Source organism: Cyprinodon tularosa, unplaced genomic scaffold (genome assembly GCF_016077235.1).
Source record: "Cyprinodon tularosa strain WSP-4 unplaced genomic scaffold, ASM1607723v1 ctg515, whole genome shotgun sequence".
NCBI classification, from domain to species: domain Eukaryota; kingdom Metazoa; phylum Chordata; class Actinopteri; order Cyprinodontiformes; family Cyprinodontidae; genus Cyprinodon; species Cyprinodon tularosa.
Genome location: NW_024039247.1, coordinates 258179 through 274074, shown reverse-complemented (window position 1 = coordinate 274074; position 15896 = coordinate 258179). Strand labels below are relative to the sequence as shown.

The 15896-nt window shown below is 38.2% G+C and overlaps 2 protein-coding genes across 2 annotated transcripts; one reads left to right on the top strand and one right to left on the bottom strand.

Moving 5' to 3' along the window:
* Positions 1-540: 540 nt before the first annotated feature.
* Positions 541-15665, bottom strand: snrnp27 (small nuclear ribonucleoprotein 27 (U4/U6.U5)). The gene is made up of 7 exons (XM_038303651.1): positions 15572-15665; positions 13945-14071; positions 11733-11865; positions 3792-3907; positions 3616-3695; positions 1698-1762; positions 541-1388 (listed from the first exon to the last, which is right to left on the bottom strand). The coding sequence occupies exons 2-7, from the start codon at positions 13979-13981 to the stop codon at positions 1334-1336; spliced, it is 486 nt and encodes a 161-aa protein (XP_038159579.1). The 5' UTR covers positions 13982-14071; positions 15572-15665; the 3' UTR covers positions 541-1333.
* On the top strand, positions 5809-10434 carry LOC119795574 (E3 SUMO-protein ligase ZBED1-like). The gene is made up of 3 exons (XM_038303649.1): positions 5809-6401; positions 9068-9687; positions 9849-10434. Exons 1-3 carry the CDS (start codon positions 5930-5932, stop codon positions 10245-10247), a joined length of 1491 nt encoding a protein of 496 aa, XP_038159577.1. The 5' UTR covers positions 5809-5929; the 3' UTR covers positions 10248-10434.
* Positions 15666-15896: the final 231 nt, after the last annotated feature.

Genomic DNA, 15896 nt, shown 5'->3' with positions numbered 1-15896 from the left:
GTTTATTTGAACAGTGTCTTTGAGAGCTTCAAATTATAAATTTCCTTAATTCAGAAGGTGCTTCTAAGTTAAGAGATGACACAACTTATATAAACATAAATCTGACATTTGTTTGAGAACCTTTAAAGCACAGGATGAGCCATGATCTACTCCATATTAAACTGTCTGAAAACATGTCTATTAAGAGCCGCTTCAGTGGAGAACAGTATCAGGGAGCCACTTGGTTTAATGAGCACCATGCTGCTACCTCTGTTTTCTAAACTAGAACTGTGGTGCCTAGTAGTATTTAAAATCAGTTTGTCAAAGTTTTATGCAGTTTTAAAGTTAGATTAAGATACAAAGTAGGAACAACACAAATTCTGTCAACTTTATGGTATAGAAAATGTTTGTATTTATTTTACTGAACTACAGCAATTAAAGAACATGCACATCCTGTCAGGCGGCAGTTCTGGAACTACAGCTGCGCAGGTAATATATTGCTTTTAAATACCTGCTAACAGTAATTTTCCTCAGGGCTTTTAACAGAGACAAATACAGAACTTGAGTGTTGGATATTTATTTTTCCGTTTATAACTTACACCAAGCTTTATGAAAGTCCGATGCGATATAACTGTAAATTCAGAGTCTACTGGTTTCACAAACTGTTAGAATATTAGGAGTGAAATCCCCAACAAGTTAGTCTGACAGTCCGATACAAATACATGAAAAATAGCACATACTAGTAGCTCCTCTAAACTATGACGGTATATCATCAGGCTTTTTATCTGCTATCTTACATTTATGCAGCAGTGTCTAACAGAACAAAAAAATAGCTTACGCCAATTTTTATTTTTTAGGTATATTTAAGTTTATTTAAATCTGGAATTGAAGAACTACTTAAAGCTACATTAAACAGAACAACGGCTGGATTATTAGGGGTCACTCATTGTGAGAAAACGTAAGAGCAAAGTTAGCAAGTAAGCTAAACCAAACAATCAATGAGAGTATAGGGACCTGGATTTAGATAAATGAAGAAACAAGCAAGGGAAGAAAGGTTTAAGGATGTATTTAAGAATAAAGCTTTAGATGACTAAAAAAAATACTTTTACAGATAGTCAACATTTTAAAATTTATTAAGAATACAGAACAAATTTCCACAACAAAATACTCCATTACCACATCTGCTCTGAACTGAGAAGGACTGGAGGTATAACTATTTACAACATATGGTCAGTAAAAGCAAAAAACAAAAAAGCTGTATAATAACATAAATTTAATAGGAGATAGATCTATATTGTCCTTGTCCTCTTCAGGGGGGAAAAAACTGCTTGTTAAAGACAAGCTGTTGACACCTTTAAGCGATGAAGTCCAGTGGTCTGTTAAATCCTCCTTTTCTGTTCATGTACTGCCTGAGGAAATAAATGCAGCATCAAACATTACATCATCATCATTTTCTTTGCAGCACTTGCAGGTTACATCATCAATAGGAGGGCTGGAACTGCATATGTGTTTGGCTACTTCAACAGCAGACCATGCAATAAACAGCCAAAGCTAGAGATGAATAAAACATTTAGGTTTAGAGTAATAGACTAAAAAAAAACTTTAAAGGCCTAATATGTCAGAGGGATTTTGTTTTTTCTCTTTGCAGTGCTATACAGCAACATTCCATCAAACTAGGATAGGGTAAATAAAAAAAAATCGTATATGTGAAAACGTACCTGTATTTCCTCTTCATGGTAACGTTGACTGCATATGCATTAACTGATCCATCCGTTTTCTTCCCCTATGGAACAAAAACTAACTTTACTGCCAATGATACTAAAGAGTGTAATAATGCAACATTATCAGTGTAATACAACATTTATGTTAGCTTTAAGGCTAATTTATACTCAGAAACCAGGTCATCGTGTGTGTGTCTCAGTTAAAGTCGTAGGGATCAGCTGTTTCCGACGTTACATTTCCGAACTCTCCCGAGTGGTGCCTGACTGAATGTGATTGGTTGATTATCAAGGGGGCGAGATTGTTGTGGCAGAAGGTTCGCAAGCATGTTTGGTTGTGGCCGGTTTGTCAAAAGCATCTTGCTAACCAGTTAGCAACGTAGTGGTAGTAGGTTCCCGATGGGAACCAAGTCGCACTTAGCCACGACACTGTCAAGGAACGCTATGGACAGCGGAAACATACAAGAGGAGGGGAGTTTTGTGTCGGAGGTCGTAGATGAGTCTCCTCCATCATCCATTTTTTATTTAGAGGAGGAAAGTGGGAACTAAGATGTTGTGGAAGAGGACGCCAGAAGCTTGGTTTGGTGTAGAAGGCTTACAGCCGTCCATGTTTGAGCCCTTGCTTCGCATCGCTGCAAGTTTTGTTAGCTCTACTCCTGCTGAAGACACAGACATCCATCCCCGTGAACACTGGGATGTATATCAATGGTAAAGTAAGTTGATTCTTATTTCAACCGTTGCGTATATTAGCTGCAACATATGAATCAAGATGATATGGCCGCAAAAATTTGATTGACAGATTACTATTGATATATGATTGGATAAATTTAGGTGTACAAGCTGATGTATAACTAACTGGACTGCATAAGATAACGAAAAAAAAAAACAACCCACAGATTTTAAGACAGGATTTATTTATTTTTTAATGAATATATACTAACTTTTAGGACAATATGGTCGGATAAAGAGTATATTTATATACATGTTTAAGCCAGAATGATTTGAAATTTAAACATGATTTGCCTACTTTAATGCAGATATGCCCCCGCCCCTGCGGCAGACACACTGCTGCACTTCACCAAAATTGTAGGAGACCACAGACAGGAGGCCCCCTGATTGGTCAAATCTACATCCGTTCTACAATATGCGTATCTACTGTTTGGTACTTTACTGGCTTGTTTTGTTTGTATGACCGCCATTGTAGAAAACGACTTGTGAAGATGGACCAGCTAGAAGAGCGAGGTGCGCGAGAACGCTGGGACCCTTTTTCCACCTGGATCCCCGCACTTTTTCGCCCCCATGTCCCTCCATTGTTGCACAAACTTGTCCTCACTTTCTCACCACCTCAGCCATATCTAGACCCAAAGCTAATTCATGACTGCCCCTCCTTCGTTTTGGCGTGGAATAACATAGCACAGACCACGCTTCAATATTGGGCATAAATCAAAAATATCTGCAACAACCTCACTGCGACACACTGCTGTGGGAGTATAACCAGCCCTTTAGGAAGCATGTTTTTTTTGGTTAAGTAGTTAGTAACGGTCATAATTGTGTAGTGGCACTTTAAGATGTTCTGGTATTGCTACGCTTTTCTGTAGAGAGAGCGGGAAACACATGTTAATTCCCTACTTTTTCTTCATGTTTGAGAATATAGCAGCCATTCAACCGGGCTTTGTAAGGTTGGTGAAGAGTGTGTTTACGAAAAGACAACACTGTAGAATTCCCAGTACTAGTGTGGTTGTGATTAAACGCAACCCTAAGTGTCACAAGTTCCATCAGCAGAGTCTGAAAAACATATTTTTTTCTATAATATGCTGCCTTTGCTTTGCTGTAAAATATTGTGAATCCTTTGGCTTTTCAAAGTACAAAACTGTATTTGAGTCAACAGTGCCCCCCTCTGGCTATGCTGCATACCCACCTTGGTTGAATCAAAAGAACCAAATCCCATCAATTTCATCATCTCAATTTCCTCCTCCGTTTTGCCTTCCATATCCTCCGCTGTAACAGAAGAAAAAAATAGCCATTTAAGCTCCAGATTCCCAAGTCACTGAACAGACACATTTATGTTGCTTTTGTCAGCATTAATGTTGTTACCTGAGATCTGAATAGGCTTCCCGGCTTTATCCTTCCCCTCTTTCCGCTCATCATCACGTCTGTCCTTCTGCCTTCCAGGAGAGAGGGAGGAGGAGCGGTGGCACCTGGGAGGGGTCCTACCAGAGGAACATAAAGACTGCTTCAGTATACGAAAGCTATATACAGATAAAACAACTGTATCTAAACTACTTTAGTTCACATTCACTTTGGACCATTTAAAAATAAAGCACCCAAAAACACTGAAAGTGATTTTAAAGCTAACCAGTTATTGGTAATAGAATAATAGAGTTAAAAGAGGCAGAATATACACACATGATCCAGATATGCAGTACAAGATGGACAAGATGATGCAAAATAGGTCTTGATTCAAAAATTATTTGTGGACGTCACTGTGTTCGACTTGAATCAATACATACAAATTTTAATTTAACAGAAAAGTCAGTTTTTAGGTATCTATACTTTACTCCATTACTTATTTTTCTTCCTTCTTCTGACTTCTACTCATTACATTTTCACACCAGTATCTGTACTTTCTATTACTTACATTTTCAAAAACAAATGTTACTCTTGGCTTCAGTTTAATGTTTATAAGTATTTATTTCACCTCATGTGCTCCATCCAATGCAGATCACCAGGGCCATCCACATATAGTGAAAAGTAGTGTCATATATGAGTCATATGACGCAAACACTCATCGGTTAGCTAAAGGAGATACTCTGAAGCAAGCAGGTGTTCTTCAAACTTTAAATGTGAATTGTCTATGCCATGCTACAATGTTGGATTCAGAAAAAGATGTTGAAATGACTGAAAGGTCAGACACAGGCGAGAGTGTATTGGGAGACAAGAGACCAACAAGACCTCCCTCATCCTTGGCCCCATCTCAATGATTTTTTTCAAAATAATCGAAAAATTAGCTTTCAATTCATATAGTGGCATCTGGCTGTTTTTTTAAAGGTTACTTCATGCTTTTATACTTTAAGTAGTTTTTCGAGCACATACTTTTTCACATGACTTTAAATTAATTTTAGTTACTGCATTTATGCCTAACCCTAACATTTACACTAACCACCATCAGCATATTCCCAAAAATTTGGTTGAAATTTAATTCACACCAAACCTCTAAACTAATCCTCTAAGGATTAAAAATAGGGGTCCACCACACTGGGACCAGCCTTCGGTCCCCATAAGGCCTGTTAGTCCATAGAAGGTTAGTAAATAAACCAAACGATCCTAAATAGGTAACATAAACAACTATACCAACATACAAATAGGCATTTTTTAACTGAGTTGTTCATTCATTTTGCACTTAAATTAATGTTAGGAAAGCAAAAGATTTTTTTTTATATGTAAACTGTTTATATTATTTGTTCAGTTTTAGGTTCCATACAGCTCTTGGTGGGTTATTCTTTCAAGCAAATCGTCACATTTTTTACAATTACTTTGATTGTTTGTCTCATGGTTTCACACATTCCAAAGCATTTATAACTGCACTCTAGGGCTGAACGATCTATCGTTTTCGACCGAAAACCGCGATCTCAAGCAACGCGATTTTGGGAATGTCAAAGCTGCGGTTTTTCTTGGTGCATATTAGCCCAATAATTCCTCAATAATTCCAATGCATGCTCATGTAGAAAGGCTCTGTGTCGGCTATTACCAATCAGAAAAGGCTCTGTGTCGGCCAGAACCAATCAGAAAGCTGAAAGGCTGCGCGTGACCAGATGACGTTTTCAGTGTAGCTCGTAAGCTCGAGACTCAATTTCAAGATGGCTGAAGCGGGAGCAGACGCGGAGCCGACAAAATTAATACCAAAGAAAAACAGCACGTCGGTCATTTGGCAGTATTTTGGATTTGAGGCCACTGATGAGCACCAGAAACAGGTGATTTGCCAAACATGTCGTGGGAAAGTGGCTACATCGGCTGGCAATACCAACAATTTACATCGTCACTTGAGAGTCCACCACCTTAACTTGTATGAGGATTGTATGGCGAAAAAGAGCCTTGAAACATCAAATAGCAGTGATACTTCAGCAAAACAGCCAACCATAACTTCATCCTTTGCCAGTTTGACGCCTTATGAAAGAACTAGCCGAAGACACAAGGAGATTACCACTGCCGTAACGAATTACATATCGAAGGATATGGTGTCTGTAAACACAGTAACCAAAGACGCATTTAAAAGTTTGCTACGCACAATGGACAAGAGGTATGTTCTACCCTCCCGCACCTACTTTAACCGAGTCGCCATCCCACAGCTGTACGGAGAATGCAGGGCCAAAGTTGTAAATGAGCTGGAAAACATGGAGTTTTACGCGTCAACTACGGATCTGTGGTCAAGTAGAACGACCGAGCCATACATGAGTTTGACGGTGCATTTCGTGAATGCAAACTTTGAGTTGAGAAGCCGCTGCCTGCAGACAGCATACTTCCCCACTGACCATACGGGGGAGAACATTGCAATTGGGCTTAAAGAGTGCTTGGCAAACTGGGGCCTAAAAGAAGAGGCCCAGACCTGCATCACAACAGACAACGCCACGAACATGGTCAAAGCGATGGAGCTCAATCAGTGGACCAGACTGCAGTGCTTCGGGCACCGGCTGCATCTTGCAATTGGTAAGTGTGTGTGTGTGTGTGTGTGTGTCCAAATTTACTGTGTAAGAATTAGTGGTATCATAGTCTCTCAAACACAGTTAGGGCGGGGGAGGGGGACAAAGCGACCCTATGTTTGTTTTCACGCTTTTGTTAGCTGACCAACTGTTAGCGCAATGCTACCGTTTCTCCTACCTATAAAAATGAACGCTTTCATGAGTAAACTTTGAAACCTCCCAATAAGCTACTGCTTGCTTCTGTTTAGCTACGGAATGCCAAGGAACAGAGAGATACAAATGCCGTTTCCCCTAAGCAGGAGGTCTTCAACAGGGTTGTGCGCGACCCCTAGGGGGTCTACGGAGGTACTGCATGGGGGTCGCGAAAGTTTTGGTTGATTAGACTTTTTTATATATTCCCCCCTGCAACTTTTTTCATTAATTGAGATGTCTTTAAATACACATTAATATGAATTAACACAGATAAATGGAGGCAGAAGATGTCTTTCAGTCATCAATGCTCACATTCAGTGACACAGCTCTTTCAAGACACCATTTCATTCACAGCACCTGTCCCATCAAGCAGGAATCAGAATCAGAAATACAGGTGCTGGTCATAAAATTAGAATATCATGAAAAAGTAGATTGATTTCAGTAATTCCATTTAAAAAGTGAAACTTGTATATTATATTCATACATTACATACAAACTCATATATTTCAGATGTTTATTTTGTTTAATTTTGATGATTACAAATGACAACAAATGAAAATCTCAAATTCATCATATCAGAAAATTAGAATATTACTGAAGACCAATAAAAACAAAGGATTTATAGAAATGTTGGCCAACTGAAAAGTATGAACATGAAAAGTATGAGCATGTACAGCACTCAGTATTTAGTTGGGCCTCCTTTGGCCTGTATTACTGCAGCAATGCGGCGTGGCATGGAGTCGATCAGTCTGTGGCACTGCTCAGGTGTTATGATAGCCCAGGTTGCTCTAATAGTGGCTTTTAGCTCTACTGAATTGTTGGGTCTGGTGTATTGCATCTTCTTCTTCACAATACCCCATAGATTTTCTATGGAGTTAAGGTCAGGAGAGTTTGCTGGCCAATTAAGAACAGGGATACCATGGTCCTTCAACCAGGTACTGGTAGCTTTGGCACTGTGTGCAGGTGCCAAGTCCTGTTGGAAAATGAAATCTGCATCTCCAAAAAGTTGGTCAGCTGCAGGAAGCATGAAGTGCTCTAAAACTTCCTGGTATGTGGCTGCGTTGACCCTGGACCTCAGAAAACACAATGGACCAACACCAGCAGATGACATGGCACCCCAAACCATCACTGACTGTGGAAACTTTACACTGGACTTCAAGCAACGTGGATGAAGTGCCTCTCTTCTTTTCCTCCAGACTCTGGGACCTTGATTTCCAAAGGAAATGCAAAATTTACTTTCATCAGAGAACATGACTTTGGACCACTCATCAGCAGTCCAGTCCTGTTTCTCTTTAGCCCAGGCAAGACGCTTCTGACGCTGTCTGTGGTTCAAGAGTGGCTTGACACAAGGAATGCGACAGCAGAAACCCATGTCTTTCATACGTCTGTGTGTGGTGGTTCTTGAAGCACTCACTCCAGCTGCAGTCCACTCTTTGTGAATCTCCCCCACATTTTTGAATGGGTTTTGTTTCACAATCCTCTCCAGGGTGCGGTTATCTCTCTTGCTTGTACACTTTTTTCGACCACATCTTTTCCTTCCCTTCGCCTCTCTATTAATGTGCTTGGACACTGAGCTCTGTGAACAGCCAGCCTCTTTAGCGATGACCTTTTGTGTCTTGCCCTCCTTGTGCAAGGTGTCGATGGTCGTCTTTTGGACAACTGTCAAGTCAGCAGTCTTCCCCATGATTGTGTAGCCTATAGAACTAGACTGAAAGACCATTTAAAGGCTTTTGCAGGAGGTTTGAGTTAATTAGCTGATTAGAGTGTGGCACCAGGGGCCATCAATTTTGAACCTTTTCACAATATTCTAATTTTCTGATATGATGAATTTGAGATTTTCATTTGTTGTCATTTGTAATCATCAAAATTAAACAAAATAAACATCTGAAATATATGAGTTTGTATGTAATGTATGAATATAATATACAAGTTTCACTTTTTAAATGGAATTACTGAAATCAATCTACTTTTTCATGATATTCTAATTTTATGACCAGCACCTGTACTTTAATAATCCCAGGGAGTAATTATTTTGTTAAATCACTCCATCTGTAATAGAGTGACTATAGGAGCAGTTTTATATAACACAATTTCATACAATATATATAATTAGGGGGTCCCTGCTCCATCTCGTCATCAGTTTGGGGGTCCTTGGCCAGGAAAATATTGAAGACCCCTGCCCTAAGCTTATTTTTGACACACTTTAGTAAACAAAAAAATAATAAATAAATAAATTAAAAAAAAGCAAATGACGCCAATGGTATTTTGTAGCAGATATGAGGATGGCTGATGCCACTTTATTACAGATTGAAAGGTTTGTTGTGTTTTAGTGGATTGTCGAATAAACATATTGCTGCAAATTAATCACCAGTTACAAATTAATGTATGGCGAATTACTTAATGTGATAGCACCACCTGATGTCTGCTGTTAAAAAAAGTTATGAAGTAGGCTTATCTGACTGTATGTAATGTTTTTCCCAGAAAATGCAGTCAAAGATGACCAACGCATCAAACGGGCCACAGGACTGTGCAAGCAGCTGGTAGCAGTCTTCAGCCACAGCTGGAAGAAAAAGGCGGCGCTAAAACAGGCACAGGAAGACCTGAATCTTCCTCAGCAGTCAATAGTCACCGAATGTCCGACACGATGGGGCTCCCGGCAGAAAATGATTGAGAGGGTGTTGGGACAGAGCAAGGCACTGTGCCAAGTTCTGTCTGAAGACAGGAAGACGCGGCACCTGGTCCCGACTTGGCAAGACACTGATGTGCTTGAATCTGTAAACAATGCTCTCGGTCCTCTTCAGGAGTTCACAGACGCCCTCTCAGGTGAGGACTATGTGAGCGTATCCTACCTAAAGCCAGTGCTCCACCTGCTGAGAACAGCAACACTTGCTGTAACTGACCAAGACACAGATCTCACAAAGGAGATAAAGTCAAAAGCTCTCCACTACATTGAAGAGAAATACAGTGACCCAGCGACCCAGGAACTCCTGGACATCGCATCTTTCCTCGACCCAAGATTTAAGACCAACTACATTAGTGAGGAGAATGTCCAATTCATGAAAGACAGAGTGAAGATGGAAATGGAGCAGTTGGCACTAAAGGTAAGCTGTCCTTTTTCTTCACTCTTTCAAAATAAAACAAAAAGCTGTGTTTTTTCTATATATGTTTTTGAATTATACTGTAAGACCAAGGCAACATTTCAACATCAATGTCAGTAATCACAACTAATTGCAAAACATTATGCCTCTACTGTGTGTTGCAGGAGCAGAGGGCTTGTGTCAAAACCCATCCCATGCCACTCAGTACAGAAGAAGAACCACCATCCACCTCTACAAAGCGAAAGCGGTCACTGGGCAGCTTTTTCAAGGCGGTCCCTGCTTCCTCTACTATGCAGTTGGAGGATACCATTAAAGCAGAACTGGACAACTACCTCATAACTCCTAGCATTGATGGAGAGCAAGATCCACTGGCCTGGTGGAGAGTGCACAATGTCAACTTCCCCTGGCTTAGCAGGTTGGCTCGTAAGTACCTTTGCATACCAGCAACGAGTGCACCATCAGAGAGACTGTTCAGTGCCAGTGGTAATATTGTCACATGTCAGCGTGCAAGTCTGAAGCCAACAAGGGTTGACATGTTGGTTTTCCTGGCCAAAAATCTCTAAAGAGATGTAGGGATGAAGGGGAACATTGTTTTTTCATCTTATCCTGAAATCCCTTACTTGCACTTACCCTGACATAACTTTGTTCATCTTTTTTACTTATCTTTTGTTTACTGACTATGTAAAATAATTTAACCATTCTGGCATCATTTGTTGTGAGGAAAATATAGGATAATTTAAACTTTAATACTGTTATTGTACTGTTGTTATTTTTTACTACCTTTTATGTTTCAATTCCTCTTGCCACTTTATTTGAAGAAGCACAGGTTTCTAAGCACAGGGGTTGTATTTCTGTAACTGCTCTGTTGCTTATGTTCATAAGCTAGCTCCTTTGAGCCATTTTGCACTTCTTTTAAGGTAAGACTTCATTTTTGCTCAACTTTGTTGTTATATGTTATATTTTTTATGTAGCTTATGTTATTTTACAAAAGTGCAATTGTTTTGATGCTGCTGAGCCATTAATGTTTTTTTTTATGAAAAATGTAAAAGAAGCAAAAGTTTACTTAAGAGGGCTCCCGTCCCTTTGTAATTTTTATGTAGCCTACGTTATTTTACAAAAGTGCAATTATTTTGATGCTGATGAGCCATTGATGCTTGATATTTTTTGTTAATGAATGTAAAAGAAGCAAAAGTTTACAAAGGAGGGTTCTCATTTTATTTGACTTTTTTGGATAATATAATTTGTTTCTTAGGTGCTTGAATAAACAGTCTTGCATTTGAAATATGTTGCCACCAGTTTTCATTCTTGCATTATCTTAATTGAATTCATTGGTTATATAATTATTAAATATATATTAATTTGTACTGAAATTTGATTAAAAAAAAATAAATCGTGGTTGAAATCGAAACCGCAATCTCTGCCAGAAAAATCGCAATTTCAATTTTTTCTTAAAATCGTTCAGCCCTACTGCACTCAATAGCTCTAATAAAAATAATTTAACTTTATTGATCTCACATTGGAGAAATTTACATCTGCATTTAACCCATCCCCCTGGGGAGCAGCGGGCTGCCACAACCGGGCGGCCAGGGAGCAGTGTGGGGTTAAGGGTCTTGCTCAGAGACCCAGATGGGAAGTCTGTGCTCTGACCACTAGGCTGCCACCCCAGCAGCTAACCGGATCAGGTTTTACTATTTTTTATTACAGAAGTAAATGAAAGACTTGATTCCATCATAAACTCCAGTATGTGCAGAAGTAAACAACGACATTAAAGCTTTATAACTACTTACTTTACTTCCCTAATCTTCTTCAAACTTCAAGGGCCAAACACCTATTATTATATTACCAAAATAAAATACTCTTAAATATTCTTTCTAGATTAAAATGTATAAATTAGAAGGGGCTTATATATGTTAATTCTTTACCCCTCACAGCAAATTGGCAACTTTTACTGCAACTATATTATAGTATTAAAGGAAAGCCAGTTTTGGAAGATGTTTTTACCCATGCGGGGAAATAAAGAACCATCTAAAGTAAACAGATTGCCTCACCTGGAGCGCCTTCGGTGTGGTGAGCGTGAACGAGATCTGCGGCGGTCTCTGTCCCTGTCCCTAGAGCGAGAGCGCTCCCTGTCTCTTCGCCTGCGCTCGTGTTCCCGTGACGTAGAGCGGGACCGTCTTCTCTCTAACAGGAAAACACACATCACATCAATAACTAAATTTTTTTGGTAACTGTTAACGATGCATTGTAGTTATTTCCAAATATCTGCAATGGTTTATTAACCATCTACAACAGACTGTTCAGCATTTCTGAACAACAATTAAGCAAAAGTAGATTTTATTCAGCTTTATTGAAAAGCAGGCCAGTGTGTCACCACCCGCTACCAATAATATGTTCTGAATCATCCCACTATCAGTATGGGACTTTAGCTAGTTTTACAGAATTTCTTTATTGTCAATTGATCACCACCTAATACTTCAAAAAAGAAAAGTAACAGCATATTTATGTTTTAAATAGAAATAATAAATCAAATAAGAAGCAGTGACTTCTGTAACTTATTAAAACAAAAACCTAATATGATGTTCAATTTAAATAACTAAAGGGAAGATTGTTACAAATATGCTGCTAAATATTTTAGTTGTTATATTAGACAGATCTGCATTTATAGATTATCAGTGCTGCCGTCTATCAAAAAAAACATGCGTCTATCAGGCCAGTCTGATAGAATAAATTCTCCCTATGTTTAAAGAAAACAAAACACAAATGACCAGCTTTTAAACACTTTAAAAAAAAAATACATTGTACCTGAATTTAAAATGTAAGTTAATCGAAGCCGTTAAACTTGCTAGAAAAAACTTCAAGAAACTTCAAATTCTTCCTTTAAATTTCATATCAATGCAGTTTTTTTCACTATATTTTTTTTCTCCCACACTGTTTACATTCGATCATTGCTGCACTTTAAGAAATGGAAATGTCATGAAAGCTGCACAAAACGACATTTCAATAAGAAGTTGTTTAAGTCTAAGAACTAAATCTACAAAAAGCTGTTGTAGAATAATTACATTTACGCAATGAGCTGGTTAATCAGGGCGTCATCTACATCTAAGATCCAAAAGTGACAAGACTGATGTTACCTTTATTTTTTGATGCATTCATCTAATCAAAATAAGATGAAACAATACCATTACGAAGGTAGGTTGTTTTACGGTGTATTGTAACAATGAGTAACAAACATGCTTTGCATTGTGTCACAATTAAATTATTATTAGGAAAGCTAATGTGTTTAGTTGGAGATTTTTTTAATGTAAACTGTTTATATTATTTACCCAGTTTTGGGTTTCATACAGCACTTAGAGGGTTTACTAATCTTCTGAGGCCTGTTGGTCTTCAGAAGGTTAGTAAATAAACCAAATACAGTCCTAAATAGGTAACATAAACAACTACTTACACAAACCCACACAAAAATAAGCATTTTTTTATTTATTATTTTAAATACAATTTATTTTCATTGTTACTTTTGCAATAAAATTAATATAAGGATAGCAAATGTGATTAGTTTGAGATAAAAAAAAAAGTAAACTGTTTATATTATTTTCCCAGTTTTGGGTTCTATACAGATGTTGGTAGATTATTCTTTCAGCAAATGGTCACATTTTTACAATTCCTGGTTTCACACTTTTGAGAGCTGCTGTACCTGCACTCTATAGCTCTACCGGTTTAGGTTTTACTTTTTTTAAAATGTAAGAAGTAAATGAAGGACTTGATTCCATCATAAACTCCAGTATTTATTAATTGAACAGAAACAAACCCTCTGATAACTGTAACTAAACGGCGCCTCATTTAAAAAATGTACAAGAAACAAAAAGTCCTCAGTTCATCCATCTTTACAAGTGCTATATAATTTACCGTCGAGCAATCATAGAAACTATATCACCATTTGCTACTGAAAAAGAAGAGCTTTCGTTAAATCTGCACAAACAATAGTTAAAACTTCATATTTTCATCTTATTAAGAGGAGTTTTAGCTTCTGCATTCCCTACATCTAGAACCTTCTAAGACCACGGAGGACTAAAACAGTTTACTCTGAACGTTGAACTATATTCTTTTGATATAAACATCTTGGACGGTGATATGTAACCAATATAGCAATCAAATATTGAAGAAAGAATAGATATGTTTAGGAATAAAACAGCAAAAAATGTGTGATAACATAAGCTAGCGCTAAGTTAGCTACCTGGCAGTAGCAGCCTTATACTATCTTACCTCGTCTCGGCGGAGTTCGGCTCCTGCTCCTACCCATTCTTCAAACTAATTAAAAGAGCCTTTCCTATGAACAGGAACTGCACAGCAGTATTAAATAAAGTAAGAACAGAACGCAATTAGCTTGAATCTACCGAAAGCTCTTCTTCTTCTTCTTATGAGATTTTATGGCGGTTGGCAAACTTGTGAAATGTGCATTACCGCCACCAACTAATATGGAGTAAAGCAAGGAAACAGGAAACGATTCACCCCCCCCAAAAAAAAAAAAAAAAAAAAAAAAAAAAAAAAAAAAAAAATACAATAAAATAACCTGTGTAACTTAAACCCACATAATACTAAATTATACTAAATTACATTTGCCCGTATAATTTTAATTTACTCTAGGTCATCGTACCTCTGCCAGTTTCTGATGGTCCCATTGGTCTTTCCATCATGCTTCCAACCATCTCCCAGTTCATATCTTTAACATCCAGATATTTTTCTGCAGCCTTCACTATTATTTTGATTTTTTCTGTTTTTTTTGTCGTCTGAGCAGTACAGTTAATCACTTCCACCATGAAAAGAACAAAATTTGTCTTTTTAACAATTAGTGAGTCTTCATCAATTTTTGGAGATTTCTCTAGAGGTTTGAAATTTGCCGTGTGTTGAACTGTAGGTTTGGGTTTTTCTGACTGAGATGGGATCCTTTTTGCAGCTTCAGCATAAGTTATTCCAAGCTCAAATTTCATTTTTTTTATTTCTTCAGACCTTTTGCTTGCTTCACAGCCGCGATAAGCAGCAGTATGTTCTCCACCACAATTACAGCATTTTATTTTAGCTTCTTTTCCACATTTACCATATTCATGTTCTCCTGCACACCTTCCACACCTCTGTTTCCCTTTACAAACTGCTGCAATGTGTCCGAATTTTTGACATTTGAAACATCTCAATGGTGGTGGATTGTAGATTTTGACATTGTAACTGATGTAACCGATGAATACTTTGCTTGGTAATTGCTCTTCCTCGAATTTAATTAGTACAGATAAACTGTCAGATCTTTCTCCGTTTCTTGTTGTTTTTAACCGTTTTACTTCTTTTACTTTTGCACCGCTTATGTTTTCCAGAATCTCTTTTTCAGAAATTTTCAGAGGAACTCCTCCAATGACTCCCCTGCTGATCTTTTTGTTCTCCATTAGGCTGCACTGAACTCTTATCCCGTCAATTTTGTTAATACGTATTGCTTTGCCTTGCTGGGCGCTGTCTCTGCAGTTAATTAGCAGGTCTCCACTGTACAGAATTCTGGCACCTCTGACTTCTCCAACAAGTTTATTGATGGTTTTTGTTAAGTGAACCGGATTCCAGTTTGTAAAAGAGTCTGCCTGATTAACGACTTTGAATATGACTTTGAATTCATTTTGTTGTGCTGTGGAATGTATGGATTGATCATCACTGGATTGTTCTGAACTAGATTCCCCTTTAACTGATCTCTGTTTTTTCCGCTTTTTCTCATTTTTTGATGCTGCTATCTTCCAACCTTCATTGTCACTATTTCCCTCTTCCATCCCACAAGAATCGCTTCCTGTTTCCTCACTACTCACGGCCCAGGACATTTCTCCACAAGCAGAGCAGCTTCAAAACACGCGCCATGCACCTACCGAAAGCTCTGTGCCAGGTTCTCCTTTGTTAATCAATGATTGGTTGCTCTACACAAATTTCCTGTAGCTCCCTATGAACAGAGCGCCCCCTATCGAGCTGTATGACCGCTATGTTCAGGAAGCTCTAAAAAGTTGGGTAAGAATTTGAAAATGTTGTACAAAAAAAAAAGGCTGCTAAAACCACTGATTTGGTGATTTAGTGAAATTTTCCTGAATAGATTCTGTCTTGGCCTTTTGTTAAGAAACTTCTCACATACACTTGACTCACAAGATTCCCAACATAGAGAATAAAGTTCAAAGAAGTTTCAACAAAGTGAAAAA